At 37.6% G+C, this 20,833-nt stretch overlaps 1 protein-coding gene and 1 pseudogene across 1 annotated transcript; one reads left to right on the top strand and one right to left on the bottom strand.

Annotated features, from left to right (window-relative positions):
- Positions 1 to 4,268: 4,268 nt before the first annotated feature.
- Positions 4,269 to 15,819, bottom strand: LOC122348111 (annotated as a pseudogene).
- Positions 15,820 to 17,134: 1,315 nt separating this feature from the next.
- LOC122348105 (N-acetyl-D-glucosamine kinase-like) lies at positions 17,135 to 20,594 on the top strand. Its single transcript, XM_043243369.1, is given in 11 exon segments — positions 17,135 to 17,276; positions 17,469 to 17,553; positions 17,639 to 17,737; positions 17,820 to 17,880; positions 17,883 to 17,960; positions 18,037 to 18,147; positions 18,811 to 18,923; positions 19,022 to 19,109; positions 19,205 to 19,302; positions 19,381 to 19,459; positions 20,171 to 20,594. Coding segments are annotated over 11 exon segments (1,026 nt in total). The 5' UTR covers positions 17,135 to 17,247; the 3' UTR covers positions 20,356 to 20,594.
- The last annotated feature ends 239 nt before the right edge of the window (positions 20,595 to 20,833 follow it).

Below are 20,833 nucleotides of genomic sequence, written 5' to 3'. Positions count from 1 at the left end.
CAGGGGGGCCAGTCGACCACCAGAGGGCTCCACACAGCGTCAGGTCAGAGGAGTGGAATGGATCAAAATGTTAAAGAAAAGATTTTGCTCTGCAGTTTGCTATAATTGCCGTTTTAGACAGTAATTTGGATTTGAAAGCTGTAGAAGTATCGGTATCATTATCTTTTGGTTGCTGGCAAATTTAACGAAATAATGGAGTTTTATCATACCTTCATTATAAAAAACTGAGATATGAAAAGCTCTGTGATAAGGTGTCGGTAATGTTGACATAAGTTGGCCCAAATAGATTAGATGTAATCAGAATAAAGCGGTGTTTGTCAAGCACTAGAAACTTTCAAACACTACTCTCTACATTGTGCTATTTTAGTTGAGCTCTACATCTGAATACATATTTTAGAAAAACTCAAATGAAAATAAATAAAGAGAAAATTTGAGTGTGTGTGATGTTGAAAGGGGAAAACTATTGTCCCAGAGAGCAAAAACGAAACCAAGCACTGACCTAATATCGAAACACCCACGCAAGAGGAAGACAAATAGAACGAAAGGAGAATGAAAACGATAAAGAGCAGTTAAAATAAACGGATTCCATATTTTGGAACTCTTCACAATCAGAGTCAGCAATGACCGATTTGCATTTTGTGATATATAACACTGTCATATATATATATATATATATATATATATATATATATATATATATACACACACAGAGGAGTGTTAGAAGTTCATCTTGACATCTAGGCTTGGAGGAAGAGCTGCAGTAAATAGACATTCAAGTCCTTCTAGACTTTGATTGCAGTCGAAAACAAAGTGAATCCTGCAATAGAGTTGGGTTTTTGTATGTTTTTCTGTTCCTTACTCTCATTTGTCATTTTTGGTTGACAGGCTCGGCAATCTCAGAGTCGTGTGCGAGTCACAGTGGCCCCACTGCCTTCCATCCCTTTAAACAAGATGCCTCCTGCCGTTTACTAACCTTCAGCCAATCACGACCCTGTGCTTCTGCCCTCTTTTCCCAAGACAACTATGAGGAGGATGACCCTGTGCTGATCCAGTAAGGAGAAAGAGAGAAAGCATAAAACTTTCACTACAAGAGGAAATTGCACATTTACATTCACACTTACACTGACTGACACCAACAGTTTCTAAACTCCCACAGACAGGATGCTACGTACTTGCACATGACCATATACACATTTAGATGTATAGCTATTTTAAACTCATTTATTTGCTTTAGTGTTTGGAGAACACTGTATTGTGCAAAGGAGAGCAGTACTAATTTAGATTCTCTCATCTAATTCAAAGCCAGTTTTAAACACCCAATAAACACCTTAAGCTAGCTATACAGACCATTCCTTATTTCCAACAAGACTAGGACTGGTTAGGTTAAGTTAATTGTTCGGTTTTAAGAGTAGTTTGGTAGTGCAACATCACAGCCCCATTTATCTTCTTACATCTGAAAAACATTACAGCACAGATTAAATAACCTCATTTTTTTCCTCCAAATTAAAACTTCAGCAACTTTGAGACTGACACTGCAAAATCAGCCCTCATATTTCAGACACTCGCACGCAAAAAAAACAAGCTGTTTTGTTACCTGATGTTTGCAATTAAACCAGTCCTCATAGTAACTAGCATGATTTCACTCTTGGAGACGCAATTAAACTAACTGTTGTTCCATACGGTTTAACAAAGCCTGCACCGCAACTGGGAAAAAAAATATAATTGTGAACTGCTGAGGCTGCTAAAAGAAATCAAATACAAAACCACAGAATAGTAAAAGGACAAGAAAAAAGGCTGTTTAAAGAGAGAGAACGGTCTTCTCGGTTTAAAAGCTGTGTTTAGAAAGGCTCTGTAGAGTTTAGGAGGAAGAAGGCCAGAGTAGTGGAAAAGTAGAGGCATTGTCTTCCTTTATGGAAGCCTCCAGTGCGGCCCCAAGGGAGACAAACTGTACTCAGATGAGCAGGAATTCAAGGCCTTCAATGAGTTACAGAAAGAAGAGAGGGGAAAAGAAAGAAAGAGGTCGCTCTGTGTAGCCCCGTGACCTCTCAGAACAAGGTTCAGCTTTGGAGGCGCTGGTTTAGAGTTGCGAGAGCTGAGGGACACGATTCTGAATGCAGACTGAGGTCAGAGCTCTAATATTACTCAATGGGCCTCTCTTACTAGATCCCATCAGTATTGCTTCATTAAGTTTTCCGCCATTCCACCCACCTGGCACCGCCTACGCCTCGTCTTTATGACATCATGCTGAGGTTTGGCATTGTGCAAAACGCCACAAAAGCAGACATAGAGAGAGGATCTCGCGTCATTTTACCCCCTTTTCATATTTTACGTTCATGATTTCCTAGCCTTTTCAGCTGTTACGAAAGATATTCAATGGGGAGTTTTTCTTATTTTTAAATTGTTTTTCAAATGTCTCTTTACTTCTGTTTAAGTAACGATTTAAGCATGGGTTAAGAATTATAATAGTTTTTTATTCTTCTAAATCTTTGTAAATTTTTATTTAAATTTTAGCTCTATATTAAATCTTTATTAACACTGTGTTATACGTGGTTTTAAAATTATCACTGCTATTTGTTTTGTTTTGCCTGTTAAGAATAAAATAAAAATGTAATAAAAATTTGACATTTTGCTAACTCTTTAGAATAATGATATAATAATATAGTTGTTTGGGTTTTGGGTAGGATTATGGATGTAGAACAAGTCATTAATATGTGCTTAATTACTACTAATAAATGGCTAATATTCTAGCAATATACATGCTAATAAGCAACTAGTTTAGAGACTTTAAAATAAAGTAAATTGACATTTTACATGGGAATAAAATTAAATAGGCAAGCCTAAAAGTTGGAAAAAACTGGCTTGAGAAAATAATTAGTTATCTTTTAAAAAGAAAAAAAAATCTGTCATTTTTGTTGATTTTTAAAGTCAGTATATTACTACATAATATACAGTAGATTAACAGTATAATTTATATTTACTATACATTAATGCTGTCTAACCATATTGATTATATTAAATTACACCAAGATTCAGTAATAAGGGTTATCAAGAAAATGTTTGAATAAATGTAACCTTCAATGGAATACATAACGCACATGAATGCAAATATGCTCACTGATGTGTTCTTCAAGTACAGTGCAGATTTTATTTGATCCTACTATGAGATTCTTTTGGTTGAAAGACAGCAACGAATGCACTTCCCATCATTTGCTTCATACATCAGAGAACAACAGCTCAGTTCTGTTTTCCGTTGGTTATCCAAGCATCAAGCGGCCAGCGGAACGAAAACATAAACGGAACATTCAACAAAACAGGAACTAGCACAACACGAGAAGTTCATCCAAACTGAACCAAAGCATGAACCAAACTGAACTTTTTTTATTCACATGATGCTAAAACTGAAACTGTTAACTTGACGTCCTTAAAACACACAAGCTATTTAAAGCTCTAGTGGTATCACAGGTCTCTAAATAGAAAGCATCCGTTTAGCACCATGAACCAAGTTTATAAAAAACGTTGCTTGTCTCCAATAATTAGTCAGTATGATTGTATTACATCCAACAACAAGTAACTGTCTTATTAAATTAAATAACCTACTGCAAATGACAATGGTAAAAAGAGTGGAAAAAGAGATATTGTCAGTCCACTTCCTTTTTTAATACCTATGAGTAATCCGCTGTTAAAAATGAAACACTGCAGCCCAGTACGATGGTAAACAAGTCAAACCTTGGACCACGTGAATGCATTCTTTTTAGATGAAGGACTCTGCTCTGTCAACACATTCACTGCTTTTCTGCTTAAGAGCACAAAACTTTGAGAAAATACAGCAGAATGTGATGAATAGATCAGATTTTGGCGGTCCGCTCAAAAGAAAAAAAATCCTAAAAGAAAGACTTGGGGAGACTGGAGAGAGGACAAAAGGAAATGAGTGAGGGGGCGAAGGAGAAAGAAAACAGGACAGGGAACAGTCTGTACCTTCACACATTGCCAGGCAGACACATATTAACTCAGCCAACATTTAACTCCCATTTGAAGCAAGGCCCCTATTTTACACAGATGGTTAATATTCACTTTGCATCAGGATTATCCCTCAGATGTCAGACACTGTTCAGGACAACGGAGGACTAGATGAATAAGGGACTGAGAATGAGGGCCCGGTCATTCAGGGTGATTTCATGCCCTCGTAACAAACCCAAGTCCAGATTTTTCCTTCGATATGCATGTACTTGCACATTTTTGGAAACGGAAAAGTAAGAATAACTAGAGAATTCCGTTATACTATAATTTTTATTATCATCGTCATCATGTTAAACAACAGCACAGCTGCTGACTCATTCACATACGCACATATATATAAAACAGACACGCACGCACGCACACACACACATTTAGAGCAGTGGATTAGTATCCTTTTGCTACAATCCCCATGCAAAACAATGCAAGGTTTGTACGTACAAAAACGGCTTTGCACTTTAACCGTTAAATTGCTTCTGGCAGATAACATTCACACAACAACACTCAAATTCTCCAGGGAGCAGAGTGTTATGACAAGTGCTTTATAATCTCTTCCGATACAAAAGTCACAGACTCAAATTTACAAAACAGGATTACTTTGCCCAAGAAGTGCAAAAATCTGGCATGTGCCAGTACAAGCCCTTTCAGAGGGCATTATCCACATAAAAGTTTTGCATAGTCTCAGCTCTCAATCATTCGGACTGTCATTGACTACATGACTGAGGTTTCGATCCGAGCACTGGCGCTGAGGACTCCCTTGTTAACCATAAACGCCTTTCCTTCAATGAAACATCTGAAGGTTAAGGAAAAGAAGACCAGACTGACTAAATGAAAAGGTTAGGTCAAATGTCACCCAAGTTGTCATAGATGATGTCTGGAGGCTGCATGGTAGGATGCCACGCATTCGGAGGCAACTGATGTCTAGATACTTTACTGTAAAGCTCCACACTGTTTCCCGCTTTTAGCACCTCTTCTGTCACTTTCCTTGTTGTTATGGCTGTTGCTACTGTTATTGTTGTTCAGGTTAGCACTGCCTTTAATTTGAGGCAGCGGAGGAGGGTCTTTCTTGGGGAGTGCTACTTTACCTGGTTTGGGTGCTGTGACAGGTTTGGGGCCTTTTGGTCTGGGCACTGGCACTGGTTGTTGAGCCACCTCGTGACCTTGAGGCTCCTCCATTCCCCTGGTTCTCCAGGGATGTGCTTAAATCATAAAAGCATGATGATAGGCTGAGCAGATACGGCACGTCCCTCTGGCTCATCGTAGATGTGCTCTGTTGGACCTCCATCTGCAGGATACCTGCTTCGCCCATTGAGTCCCAATCCCACCGTCCTCTGCACCAAGTCCAAACTGATCTGATCATAGATGTCTGAATAGAATGGATCAGGCTTAATGCCTGGGAGGCGGCTAGCCCCATCGTCACCAGTGGGTCTGAGGCGTGGGTTAGGAGTGGGCATGACTTTAATACTGTCCACCGGGTCTGAGTATAAACAGTCTCCTGGACTGGGCTGGCGGACAGAGTCGGCAGGCTCCGAGTATAGACTCCCTTGGTCCTCCAAGAGGTTTTTGGACCCACGTGGCATGGGAGATCGCGGTGGGGTCCCACCAACGGGAGGTGGCGGCTCTGGAAGGCTTCGGCCCTTTAAATTTTTCCCATCGTTCTCCTTTCTACCAAAGACACCATCCGCAGACCCAGGCTTGCTACCGCCAGAATCTCCGTCTGGTTCACGACTGCTTGCTTCTGAGATGGCAGCACGGATCTGCTGGAGAGCTGGGCAGTCAGAGTCTAATGATGGACAACTTTGATGTCGTTCTTCAGCTTGGGCTTTCTGCTCCCGAATGGATTTCTCAACAATGTGGAATATTTCATTTCCTGCTTTGTCTCGAAGGTGAAGTTCCTGGCCCAGATTCACATCTTCTCCCGGCTTCAAAAGAGAACATAACCTGCAGAGAATGTGACAAAGATTTAGGGATATTTTATTACTTTTGTTTTATTTATTTATTTATGCACATGGACATTCAACTTGCTTTTTGAATGAACCTCCAATAGATGTCATCACGTTATTGTAATTTCAATATTATTTAAATATGTTTTAAATGTAAAGTCGGCAACAACAAAGCTCTAAAAGGATACAAAAATGAATGAAATTCAAGCGTGCAGGTTCTTCATCAGACAAAAACGTCCTCTCATTATTATTTATATACTATTACAGATTTAATTATAAAGATTTTTATTAGATTGTGTTTTAGATTGATATATTTTATAGTAATTTTAGTAATTGTATCAGTAGTGTTTGTTCCATTTATATATTTTATTTAATAGAAGTACTAATAATTGCTAGTAACATGCATGCTAGTAAGCAACTAGTTAACATTGAAAATGGGTTGCTCCACTAAAGTGTTACAGTCTTTTCAACCATCATGACCTGCATTCATTTCACCACATTAGCTCTGCCTTCAACCCACTCATAAAGGAGAGAGGAAGGCCAGCTTCCTGTACCAAGGCAGTTTCTATAGTAATGACAGGAAGCAGAGTTGGAAACAACAGTGGCTTAAGTTCCTGCTTTATATGTCATCTGTAGCATGAGGCCAGCTGTTCGCAACTATGCTGTGTTAATGCAAACAGCCGTTAGATTAATTTAGACACACTGTAATCAGACTACATTATAAGGAGTGACTGTCTGAGAGCGGCATATTTACAAAGTCAAGGCTATGACTGAATGCAGTCAGCGTTGAATGTCATCTATCACCTGTTACCATCCCACAGAGGAAATTCAATCGGCATTAAATATCATGCAATTGATCACAAGTTAGCGATTCACGTTGATTTTTATTGGTTTGAAACCCAAGTATGCTTTAATTGAGGACATTTCAAAAACAGAAGTGACTAAAACTCACCCTGTCTCTTCCGTAGCGCGGAGAAGCTTGTAGGGCCATACTGAGTAAATCCTTTTTAGTCTTGGGGTCCTTCAGGATAAGGTTGTCCACATTAGCCCTGAGCCAGTAATTACCAGAGAGACCACAGCGCTCTGATGCTTCTGTCCTCTGGACACTCACCCAAAACTCATTAACTGCAAAACAGAACAGTTTCAACTGAAAGTGTGTATTTGATTTACATTTTACGCTATTACCAATGGTGAGGTATCATTTGTATGCCTCAATGACAAGAACAAAAAAAGCACGATAAAGAACAGAAAAATCGTATCAACTTTACAGCTGAAGTGCGTAAGTCTTGTCTCTTTATTGCAATCTCTATTTGAAACCTCCAATTACAGTTATGTGAGAAATGATCATCTTCACGAGGGTTCTGCATCAGCACCGATCCTCAGCGTGGCTGATTGCACCTAATCGCACCACTGCACCGGTGTGGACATTCATGGTACTTCGGGAATCACAGATTCTACGTCTTGTCAAGTACGATCCGAATAAGTAACATGTCTGCCACTTTTGTTCTGACCAACTGATGTTCTGGTACTTAACACTGTAACACTTAGCTTATATCACATTAAACCATGCTAATTGTTATTATTGTTATACTTTGTTCTCAAAATGTTAATGTCACCATTGCATGACTGTGTATAGTGTGTATTAGTGTTACCTGTAAACTACTGTTGACTAGGAGGAATTGTCACAGAAGATGGACCTTTCTTGATTACAATGCACCACCAAAATGATCAATTTAAATACTCCAGCTGCTGTCAGAAAAGACCGGCAGCATCTCCACGTGTGATATAGCTTACTAACCAACCAGGACAACAAAATGTACTTTGCTGCACATGTGGAAAGAACAAATAGAACCAAATGCCATGCCTTGCACTACTACAGTACAGTACATACAGTATTTAAATGTGAATATAAACTGTAAAAGTAAAAATGGCTAACCTACTAAAAGAAGTAATCTGTACATATACTTTATAAATATTTTGGACATGTATTTTGGGTTTTGCATGTAAAAGTGTTACAAAGAATCTTCTAAGATCTTAGATCTTCTATTCATCATCAAAATATTACTCAAATGTATTTTTTTAAAGTAAAAAGTATTTTATGGTTTTATTAAAAGGTTAAATCTGATATTTCTACTGACTTCTTGACCTTGACACAGTCCTGAGGGTCTGGAGTCCTCTGTGATTTCATTTACATGTTGTGTGTTTGGTTCTGCATGTTGGTTGCCAAACAATAACTGAATTGGTGTACAAAAGTTTATCAAATATGATATTTATAAGATATTTTTCTAAAACCTCAAAGATGAAAGAACATTTTTTCTGTAATTCAAGTCTTTATGTCACTCCCTTTCCGAGATACCAACAGGTTTATCAGTAACTAAAATGGAGTCAAAATATATGTAGCTACATTTCCCCCAGGTGAGTAAGACAAAATTATTTATTTGCATACCACTTTTTACAATACACGTCATTTCAAAGCAGCTTTATAGCATTTATAATTTTAATACCTAAATGTCCACGTTTAACAGTCTAGGCTTGGCTGGTCATATAATTTACATCTGACAATATAAAGCCGAAATTTGTTCTATATAATTTATAACAATTTTGCGCGTGGCTTCTAAGTAAAACCGAAAGTTCTTTGAATCTCAGGAAATTAGCCAACGCTGGTCTTTATCAAATCACATGGCAGCAATCCACGATGTAAAAACAAAAGTACAACCAGGATGTTTTTCATATGATGGGTCCCGCATGCTATTTCCCTGCTAAGTTCAGCAAAGATATACTTCTGCTTATCAGAGACTACAGGCCAAGAGCTGATTACCCTACTTTCCTCTGCCTCTAAAAAATACTAAACCAGTTGCTCCATTCTAATCCTCTTTCATTTTCCTGTCTATCTTTGGATTGGATTTCAAATAAAACACCAGCAGACACTGGACGGGCACCGACATGCGTTATACTAATATCCACCAGAAATGCTCTATACAAATGAGATCATTTAGTGCTAAGGCTGTGTTGCTGCAAGCCTTTTAAATGTCAGCTCCAACTCTGTTTGAGGAAGTCAGTGCTGCCCTTACTAAAAACAGAAGTGATCACAAACTATTTCCTAGAAACACTTGAGAATGCACTGCAGGAGCAGGAGGTAGTTTGTGAGTGGACTTCTTGACTGTTTACCTAGCATTGCACTGGATGAAGTGAGTGCCAGCCTTAAAGGAGGGGGCAGAGGAAATGCTTGAGATTTTGCTCCACTTTCTGTCCTCCATTTCATTTCTTAGCTCTTTGCGCCGTTTACTCTGGGACTATTAAAATAAAATGAGTGTGACACAGCCGACTAGGTCTTTCTGGAAACGACAAAGTGCAACCACGTTCAAGAGCTCTAATATTTCAGACGTTATGACTAACATGAGCAAGGAATTTGCGTGCAGTCCATTTGCATCTGACAGAACATTTCTGACTACTCACTCAGAGCAGTATTGTGTGTCTAGGTGTGCATTAAAGTTCAGTCTAGCAATTGAATTGATTGTGGCTGTGACATCAAGTTCTACGCTGTATTAATGAATGTGCACTTGGACCTGTATAGCTCAAAAAAAACCCCAGCTGGCTCACACAAGTTGGTGGAAACACTTAAAAGCATGATTAAATTCATACTGTGCCACATGTTGCTTCTTACCTTCCTCTCTGGAGAAATAAATTAGATTTTCTGCCATTTGAAGCTCTTGCTGTCCATTTGAGTCAATACTAACAAGAGAACCAGTTCCTCCTAAGACCAATAAAGACAGAAAGAAAGTGAGACAGAACGAGAGAGAGATGCAGATGTAGTATAGAGGCAGCTGTTTCCTTCCTTTTGGAAATTCTCAAGCCTTAATGGTTGAATCACATGAAGAAAAATCCAGGCTATATAAAATGCTAATTGTATTTTTATATTTATTTACTTATTGTGCTGGAATTATGCCCTCAAAGTGAACAAAACCGTTAAAAAGTCCATGATGTCATCTTACCTGAAAAGCAATCTCGCACATCTTCTCCACCCACTCGTTGGTCACGTTTTTCTCAGCTGCAAAGACATAAGTCTTGTCATTGGTCTCCACACAGAAGGCGGCCATGTTTTCTTTGGGACAGGTTTCAGTGACAGCAGGAAGTATGCTGATGCACTCAGACAGACGAATGATCTTCTTGTCCATTTTCTTAGTGCTAGGTTTATCAGTGGAGCTGCCCGAGCAATCATAAAACTCCAGCCGTGCAATGCCGTTTTGACTCGCAGGGTAGAGCACAAACCAGTTTTTCTTCCATTTCTACGAGAGAAGGAAAAGAGAACGTTTTTAATTTACGATGAAATTCAACCGCTATTTACATTTGGGTCTAAAGATATCTGAAAATACATGGTACTTGAGAAATAAACACTGTCTTCAATGCATCTTCGTTCTTAGAGTTACAAATAGCATGAGAGAGGTTTATACTAAATGTTAAAGGTTTTTTTGGTTGCTGTCACACCATTGGACACATTGGCATTGTTGACATGTTGTCTCAGGTTGATAACCACGTTAAAGGTTCTTTGTGAATTGGAAAAATCACTCCATCCGTTTTCTTTTACTGTATCATGTAATCATTTATTGTTTTGTTTTTTGAGCCGGTCAAAATGTCAACTACACAATGGCTAATATGTGCTGGGTTTCTCCAACGGTAACCTTAAAATCGATTTCACGATCACTTTCAAATCTGCCATCCAATCAACAAGATCAAGTCATGCACCCTGTTTCAATCATTTGTTTATGGAAGAAAACTCTTTAGACATATTTAGTTGTAGGCCGTAAAATCTCCGCAAGAAGAAAACCACATTTGTGTCACTTTCTTTATTTAGCATCTGGATCATAATGCTAAGGTCAACAAGAGGAACTTGACAATGACTTTAAAGCCCCTTCTCTTCCTCCAGATGGACAGCGAAAAGCTAATTCTGCAGCAAACAAAAGACATCTATGTGTATATGGGTGTGTGTGAGAGAGAGGAGGAGTGTGGGTCAGTTCCTCACATTGTTTGTAAACATAACAAGAAAAATAAAGACCATAAAAAAGTTGATTCACTATTCATATGCAGATTGTTGTATTCACTGATGCAGTGTACACGTTTCCAAAGCCAGGCTAATACGTAAAATTTAAGAAAGCATTGTGACATCTTACAGGGGTCACGTTACATCAACAGCAGTCATAATTGACTTTTTTAAAAACTAAAACTTTTGGGTTTCTTTCTCCTTTCTGCTATCATTGAGAAACCTCTTTACATATAAAATAAGATTCATCCAAGTACAACTATTAAAATGCTCTCATTGTAGCTAAATATGAGATTCACCACGCAGTGTAGACAGATTCAGCGATAATGGAAATTTTGGCAAAAGAGCAGTACTTGCATTTAGCTAAAATGATTTATAGCTAAAGTTTTCAAAGGGAGCAATTTTAATAAAAATATGAATGTTTTTATTCTAAAAGGAAAAATGTGAATATATATACACACACACACGCACACACACACACGCGCACCTAGATGCATCAGTTTCTATGGGCCTTCTATGGGCCATCCGCCATATTGTAGCAGTTTGATTTGACATCATTTACCATAGTAATCAATGAATATTTGAAAGATGCCACAGTCCTGCACTCAGTGGCTCTGTATGGTGAATGACATCAAGTTCACAGTTCCAGCATCACAGTTATGCACATTTTGACACGTAGCATGTATATCTGTTCATAGTTTCATAGTAAAATATTCAAAAGTAGCATTTGCTCATCATGTCTCTTCAAAACAGTTGGACAAAACTTCTAGAATCATTTTATGAGCGTCAGAGTTTATGTGGAATGGACTTTAATCTGTAACCTGATGAACATAAGTTTGCAGTAAGTGATTTGCTGTGAAACTCTGTGAAATGTTATACTTTCACTTTAATGGCGATCCAACCTCACCACAATTCTATTCACAAGTCTACATTCCTCAGTAGTAACTTTCAGCGTACTGAATAGGAGTCTTGTTGGTTCATTCAAGCGTCCATCTGCCTTAATCAAGCCCTTGTGCACAACAAGACAGTCATGAGAGTTCAACCATCAAGTGAAGGGTTAATGTTCTGCAAGTGACCGAATCCAAGGAGAAGCTGAAAGATAAAACAGTGTAATAAATCAGTGTATACATTTTAGACAGCATCCAACACCTGACCATTGCGCAATGCCAAAAGCTACTGTAGAGACAGCGGATGTCGTAATGCATGAGATCACCCAGCATGCACTGTTTCCTCCACACGCCGCAGGTGTTTGTGCATCCATGTTCCTTTTAAAAACTGCCCCTTTTATTTAACTTTGCACTCAGTGAGGACTGTACCAACACGACTAAACCAATACCTATGGATACAAACCTCGGTTTAACTAAACTCTACATGAAATAAATCATGCAGATCGCATCGCAGATCCCTTAAACCAATGCAAAACTTGGGGCTAAATTATTTATTACAAAGCATCTTTTATAGCCATATAAGGCATCACTTGAAGAATGCGCAGTGCAGGATGGAAATTATACAAATGATCAGAAAGAAAGAAAGAGACTGATAACTTCCTTAAATCAGCAACCAAAAGTAATCTGATGAAAGTTCTGCTCTGCTGCATTTTGTGGCTTCGTGATTATGTAAAAGTATGTAACATACAGCTTATGTGAAAATATTGTAGCAGTAAAATACCTTTAACCTCAAAGTACTAGAAATTTAAAAAAGTCTTCTAGCAAAGCATACAGATGTAAAACAGTAAACTGCACAGGGCATGCAGTGACTATCCTGTGAATATGTAGCTAATGTCACAAATGTGAATGATTCAGTAACTTCAAAGTTCATCCGTATATATATATATATATATATATATATATATATATATATATATATATATATATATATATATATATATATATATATATATATATATATATATATATATATATATATTTATTTATTTATTTATTTTTTATTTATTTTCATAGATAAAACATTAACTTTATCTCTAACACAGCACCAAATTAATGATCCCTTCAGCAAATATTTAGTTATCGCCAAAAGGGTATTCTGACACATTTACATTTATGAAAATAGAAATGAAGAAATGAACATGGACAATCTGGATCAAACTTCAACTGTTTTCCAAAGACCAGCATTAGAAAGGTTACATTCAACAGTATGAATTACATATTAATTCTCAAATAATTAGCAAAAGCTCAAACTCCTGAAGCTCTGTGAAATATAACTCTTTGTTCACGGCGGAAAATGCAAGAATTAGCAAGTGTTTGGTGGCTTGACGGACGCAGGTTAAAAAAAACTCACATTGTGTATTCAGTACTGCTTCTTACAAGAGCAGCCTGGACAAACAGTGAATACCTAAGGCTTAAAATATTTACTTTAAATAAGTTAACGTTTCAATTTACCACAGCAACCCAACACTACAAGTTGCAATTCGAATGCGTCTTAAATTCTTCAGTTCTAAACATTCACTCACGCTTTTAACCCAACAAGTCCTTGGGTTTTTATTCTGGTCAAATGCTGTAAACGCATGTAGCACGCTCACTGAGGTGCATCGTGAACCAAAAATGTCTGTCCATCAATCACAAGAGCGATAGGGCTGTTAGATAAAGAGGAAGAGACTGTCAAACTCAAGACGTTGTTCTGTCGGTGGATGCAAAAACACCGTATCTCTAAAAACTTTGCACAGCCTTTCTTTCAAACATATCATTGTTTGATTGTTGAAAAAACTACAACCTGCACTATACAATAAAGCAACTAAATTCATTAGTGCTTAACATTTCTTAATACGCTATGTCTTTGATTATTTATTAAACAGAGTACTCGATTACTAAACCTTGGGCCGTGGGAAACAGTCATGAGCCTATGGCTGTAAAAGTAACATGCTTTTTCCAGCCTCCAGCGAAACTATCCAAACTCATTTGACTTTCATCACCGAACAAAACTCTACAACAGCAATGAAGGCCATTTTAGGGTTTCCTAAAGTGCAACCTTGTTTTTTTTTAATGATGCCAGGGACCGCTTGCATGCTTGACCTCAATAGAACATCTCCTCCACAACATCTCTCGCTCACTCTGTTGCATTTGTTATGTTGGTCATATTTAATCAGTTTCAGCTGCAAGTATAGAACAATTTATCTTTCAGGCCTTCATGTAAAACGTTCTCCCAGCGTGAGTCTGCCCATCACACCGCGAGTCTGTCTTCAGCCTCCGAGCTCCTAAAGAAGTGTCATAACGCACACAAGATTATTTTTAGCCGCGTTACTGTTGACGAGATATCTTGTACTTGCTATTAAACTATGCCAAAACCTTCACGGGCCCCCGATCTGAGCGAAACCTACGCGAATGAACGGCGGCATTAAAGTCCATTAACGCTAGATTTGAATTTGCGCTGTGGCCTCAGGGCGAAGACATGTAGCTGTGCTCGTAATTTGCTTACTTCCACATAACAAAGAACTTTCAGACAGAGGCAGACAGAGGAAGTGAACGATAAATTAATGACGAGCCGCGGCCCCGGCAAAATGTTTGATCCAACGCAGGTCTGACTGAAGACATGTGACTCTAAAGAATGACAAAAATACATGCCTCGCTTATTCAATCGAGAGAGAAAACAAACAGAAGCTTCTGTGGTCATGCGTCTGTGATGCAGCATTTTCCACTGCACATGGACGCTCAAGAGAGTGGAAATCATTTGGACATGTAACCTGCTCTTGGTTAGATATCACTCACGAGAAAGAAAAGCTTGTTTGTCCGGTCTTAACTCTGTGTTTATGTTGTTAGTGGCACAAAAGCACAGAATACGCACGCTGAGAGCTTATTCACTCATTCATGTGACCATCTCATGCTGCAGAGGAGGAAGAGGAGTCTTTAAATGTTACGTTTATATTTAAATCATTAATCATTTTTGGTAGATGTTGTAGGACTCTCTGTACGATTGGATACATTTTCACTGTAAGTTCTATAAATTTGGAATTTTTAAAAAATTAAATATTAAATCATTCATGCATGCGTCTATGTAAATATGTATGTGCATCTTAAATTATGTCATTAATATGCTGATATTTTTAGGGGAGGATGCATTCAGCGTTCATTTTATTGTATTTCTCACTTTAAAAATAAGCAGTCATGCAATTAAGTTTCAGTATATTGTCATGTGACATAATCACAACACTTCATCAGACTCTCATGACTGTGTGTCAAGGTCATTATTTATTTATTTCATGTCACATGATATCTTGGTAGTAATGTTTCAGACGTAAGATAATAGATAATAAAAATTAGGTTACATTTGTTATAACCATACTTTCAGCTTAAAGAAATACCTGATATGTGCATTGCAGCCTTGCACGTTTCCGTGTATTAAAGGTGCTAGAAAAGCATTGCATTTTAATTTATGGTTTTTTTTTTTTACTTAATGGTTACACCATATGCCATTACCGAGTCACTAAATAAAACTAGTGACAAAATATAGAACTTTTTTCAAACGTGAATACGAAGATGACATATCTAAGACTTGGCACATGCGTTTTGTAAGATCCTCCAGTTTATTATGTCACGCATCTTGATCTGTCAAAGCCTCTTCAATAAAACCCTACAAGCACTTACCTTTCCAAACTTCTGATGCTGGACGTACAGTTGTCCCTCCTTAACGTGAGTGTCCATTTTCAAAATGCTCTCTCGCTTTCACAGCAAGATCAACGATTATTATATAGTTCTCAATCTTTCGACTTTTCCGATTTCCTACCGCGCGAACTTCCGCTTGGCTAAGTTTTACTTTCAGGGGCGTTTCGACGGGAATTCATTAAGACTCTTCTAGAAGTCAAAGTGATGTTTGGAGGAAAAGGAGAATTGTTAGAACGAAAGTTTTCATGCTGCTGGTCCTGGCTTTTGAGACGCTGCTCTGTTGCTGATCTCTCTCTCTCTCTCTCAGAGAGAGGCGCGCGCCCACAGTCTTTCCTCCCACCTCCTCCTCAGCCCAAACACAGGCAAAGCGTGACGCCTCAAACCTTTTCACTTGAAATTATAACACTTTTTCTAAATACATGATATCATATTAGTGAGAAATAACAAGACAGGTGCAGTCACCGAATGTACGTCCATTCATTTAGTCTGTAATTGCATCCATTATGTAGTTTTTCCCACATTAGCAAAACATTTAGCATTGCGTTAATTATGGTTCTATTAGTGTTCTTCGTCTTTTTATTTTGGAAAGGATTCATTCATTGGGCTGTTTCTCATATTTCTCATTTTCTTTCATCCTCGATCTTGTACTCTACATACTTTGCAAACATAAACATTTGGTTTTCCGTTAGAAAAAAATTTAATTGTGAAAAAAAAAATTGAAAGGGGGTATGAAGTATAATGGGTTGAAGAAATAGGTTTTTTAGGCGTAAAGTTATTAAATCAGAAAGTAGAGTAAATAAGTAAAATGCAGTGAATAAATAGCGAGACCTGGATGATTCTGAGAGTGAATCATCTGCACTACTAAGATAAAGTTGGTGTCTGTGATTCAGAGATTTCTGCAAAACTTTATACAACCGCATATCAGCAATTTGTGGTGGTGCGTTTTCATTGTAAAATATTATTTCATCCTCAGACGGACATGTCATGTGGGTCAGCAAAGAGTGAATCACAAACGCAGTGGGAGGCAAGGAAGTAACAGAATCACTGCTCACTGACACAAAAAGTCAGCTTGACATTCACGTTAGACTTTCCGCTGTCGTTTTCCGTTATTGTTTTGATTTTAATTATTCTTATTAATATTATTATTTTCTTTAAAAATATTTCATATTATATAACAGTATTTTTAGTTTGTTGTTGCGGTTTTTTTAAGGATGAAAATGGCGATAATTAATAATAGTTAATAAAAAATTAATAGTAAATCTAGTCACGTGATCTACATTCGTTTAGTCATGCTGCCATCTGCCGATCAGAATGTGTAATGCTTGCGTGTATGTTTATTTTATTTTTAGATATATTTTGATTTTATAGTTTAAATGTTTCAAATTATTTGTTTTTTACAAACAAAGAATTCTTGTAATAATGTGTAAAAATTTAATAAAATATCGCAAAAACGAATCACATTATCTTATCTCCTTTTAAATATGGACGGATGATAAAAATGGGTGTGAATCGAGATTTTATGTGAATCTGAGTAATAAAAACTGGTTTTCTGTCAAAGTCCGTGTGTCGTTCACTGAAAGACGACTCTAAGCAGCTGACTGAGTCTGGTCATGTGACTAAAGAGGAAGCAGGCGAGATGAGCGCGGTCTACGGAGGAGTGGAGGGGTGAGTTTATAACAAAAAAACATTATTATTAAAGAAATTTATAATGCATAATTTAATGACATTTCAGTATATACACGCTTATCGAAATCCATATTTCCGTAAACGTTTCGCTGTAAGCGCGTGCCTCATGGCGGCTTGAGAGAAAGTAAGTGGCTTGAAATGAAAGCTTCCCAATACTCTGCTCTCTTCCAGCGGCGGGACGCATTCTACAGCGGTACTGCTTTCTGCTGAGGGAAACATCCTCGCTGAGACAGATGGGCCGTGTACCAATCACTGGGTGAGACCGATAAACGTACTTTAATATGTGTTTGTGTGTACGTAAGAGTGTATGTTCGTGTAACTCTTTTTCTATTGGTTTATAGCTGGTTGGTGTTGATAATTGTATTAATGGAATCAATGACATGGTCCAGAGGGCTAAAATCAAGGCAGGGCTGGACCCAAACACACCGGTTCGTTCACTGGTGAGGCTTTTCATCTGTCAGTCATCCTCAACATTCACCTTCATCCGCTTGCTATAAAGCCGTGCACATTGTGTGCTGACAGGGTATGTCTTTGAGTGGAGGAGAGCAGAAAGCTGCTATCCAGAAGCTGATCGATGACATGAGGAGCGATACCCCAAGCTGAGCCAAACTTACTTCATTACAACAGACGCCATCGGCGCTATGGCTACCGCCAGCGACTGTGGTTGGTGCAGTGTTTTTGCAACTGTCTTTGGTATCTAATGGGTATCTAATTTGGTATCTGAATGTTTTTGTCACAGGAGGTATAGTGGTGATATCAGGCACTGGGTCGAACTGTAAGCTTGTCAATCCAGACGGGGCACAAGTTGGCTGTGGGGGTTGGGGTCACATGATGGGAGACGAAGGCTCAGGTAATAATACGGAAAGAGAAACTGATAGGCATAACAGCGCTGTGATCACACACACCCAGTCTTATCTTAAAAAGATGTTATCTTATCTTACAAAGGCTTCGTCCCATCAGCTGCTTAGGTCGTGAATCATTATTTTGTCACTAAAAAAGTGCTCTGGTAAGAACTCTGGCCCTCTAAACACTGGATAACTGATCTTATTTTATTGTGATCGCTAATGAAGTAAAAAGTTTTTTAGAATTGTATTTATTATGTGATGGCAAAAGCTATATTTTTAGCAGCCATTACTCCAGTCTTCTTTGTGACATACATCATAAATCATTACAATATGCTTAGTAACATTTCTAGCTGTAAGTATTGAAAACAGCGCTGCTTTGTGTGTGAAAATAATCTTTGGCATGGAATCTTTGATGCAAGTTCAGAAACAAAAGTATTTCATTGAATAGAATTCTTTACTGTCACTGTATCAAATGAACGTGTCTTTACCAAAAAAAAAAAAGTATTCATTTGTTTCCCAGACTTTTAGTGTACATTCACGTGACTTTAATGAAGCATTTTCACTTTATCTGTTGTCAAACTATCTGTATTGACTATTTCTGCTCTGATCCCCCGATGTTAATACTAGACGTGAAAGCTTTTACATTCTCTCTGTCTGTCTTTCTGTAGCATATTGGATTTCTCACTTGGCTATAAAAACGGTTTTTGATGCCAGTGATAACCTCGTCGCACCCCCTCATGATATCACCTATGTGAAGAAGGCCATGGAAGAGTATTTCCAGGTTAGGAATCACTGTTCTTTGGATTTCATCTTCTGCTTTATCTGATACCTGAATAGAAGCGATAGCACATTGTTTATTGTTTTTTTGTTCATCCCCAGGTATCGGATTTGATGGGAATGCTTCCTCATTTGTACAGAAACTTTCAGAAGTCACATTTTGCAGGGTTCTGTAGGAAATTAGCTGAAGGTTTGCTTCAAATGTGTGCTGTGAGGTTGTGTGCATGTTAATACCACACATTATGACTTTTTGTGATTTTTATTTTTTAATTTTTTGTGCATCAGGTGGCAATGCTGGTGATGCTCTATGCCAACACGTGTTCGCAGAAGCTGGAAAAGTGCTTGCACGCCACATTGTAGCTGTCCTTCCTAAAGTACATAAGGTAAAAACAAACTCACTCCCAGCCTCCATCACTCCGTTTCTTGTTTTATTTCACCGTTTTCATTTCTTGGTCATTTAGGATCTGTTTTGTGGTGAGCTGGGCTTGCCTGTTCTGTGTGTCGGTTCTGTGTGGCACAGCTGGGATCTGATGAAAGCCGGTGAGTTCAGCTTCCCGTGTTGAATTTCACAAGAGACAGATTAGTTCAAATTAGTGATGCAGAAATGATGTAGTAATAAACAAAAATAAGGGCTGGTCATTTTTTCTTCTTTAAAATGTACGCTGTACAGTATGAAAAATATAGTGTAAGTATAATGTAAAATATGAAAAAATATCAATATGAAAAAATAATTATATATTATAGCACAATATATAGGGGAACACTACAATAAATATTTTTTAAAATATATATTTATTTATTTATTTGTCGTATGTACACAGGTCTTGTTTCTGGACCAAACAAGACAGATGTGTTAAAGGCCACATTAACATAAGAGCTTTTAAAATCATAATCTTGGTTATGTCAATACGGAAATCATGATTATGTAACAAAATTTTAAGTATAATTCAGTCAAAAAACTCTAAAGTCATATGAATTATATAAATAAAATATTAATTATATAAAAACAATTAATACAAATATATTAAATTAAATATGTCGTTGCAGCGCTTTTGAAAAAATACTAAGGGAAGAGTGAAAGCTGAGAAAGGAGTGCGCTGGATTCATAACAAAATATAAATTGAAAATGCAGTTATATTTATTATCTTGTATTCATAGTCTTTGGAATCCAAAATCTTTATTGCAAATAGTATTTGATTAATTGCACAGCTTAGATTCATTGTGATGTGGATGTGGTATTTTGTGCTGCAGGTTTCACTCAGGTCCTCTCAGAAGCTCATGGTTCCAGTCACTTCCTAAAGTACAGTCTGCTTACTCTCCGTCAGTCGTCTGCTCTGGGTGGAGCCAAAATGGGGGCCCAGAATGCAGGAGCCAGCCTTCCTCTGGACTACTCAGCCAACGTCAACGTGTTTTTCAGCCATACCTTCAGTCAGTGATTTGGAAGAGACGGACCTTTGAGCTTGAATTGAGAACTTCCTGTTTTTAAACCGTTAGAGAGATGCGGTTCAAGATTTTCCTTTTGTTTGTGGTGTTTCTCAAAAACTCCTATCATATTAAACAACAATCAAACCGTACATTTGGGGGAGAAAAAAACTTTTTGTAATTTTTGGTATTTTTTTTTAATGTTATCAAATATTTTCTTTAAATAAACATTGCAAAACATAAAAAAAAAAAATTTATATAGTTTTTATATTGTTATTTTAAATTTGGTGCTGCAATGAAATGATAGTTTCTTTTGTGTTCTGTTAGTCTTGTGGATGAAGAAAGATTGTTTACAGGGTAATGTCTAAAACACTTTGTATCTCCCAATTGCTCAAAAAAAGCTTAAAATAGCTTTGTCTCCATTTAGGAGCGTTACTACTAACTGATGAGCTACCTGATTAATAGATTTAGTTTATACACCCCACCCTTCCT

The sequence above is a fragment of the Puntigrus tetrazona genome, chromosome 7 (genome assembly GCF_018831695.1).
Source record: "Puntigrus tetrazona isolate hp1 chromosome 7, ASM1883169v1, whole genome shotgun sequence".
Classification (NCBI taxonomy): Eukaryota; Metazoa; Chordata; class Actinopteri; order Cypriniformes; family Cyprinidae; genus Puntigrus; species Puntigrus tetrazona.
This window is presented reverse-complemented; position numbering and strand designations above follow the sequence as displayed.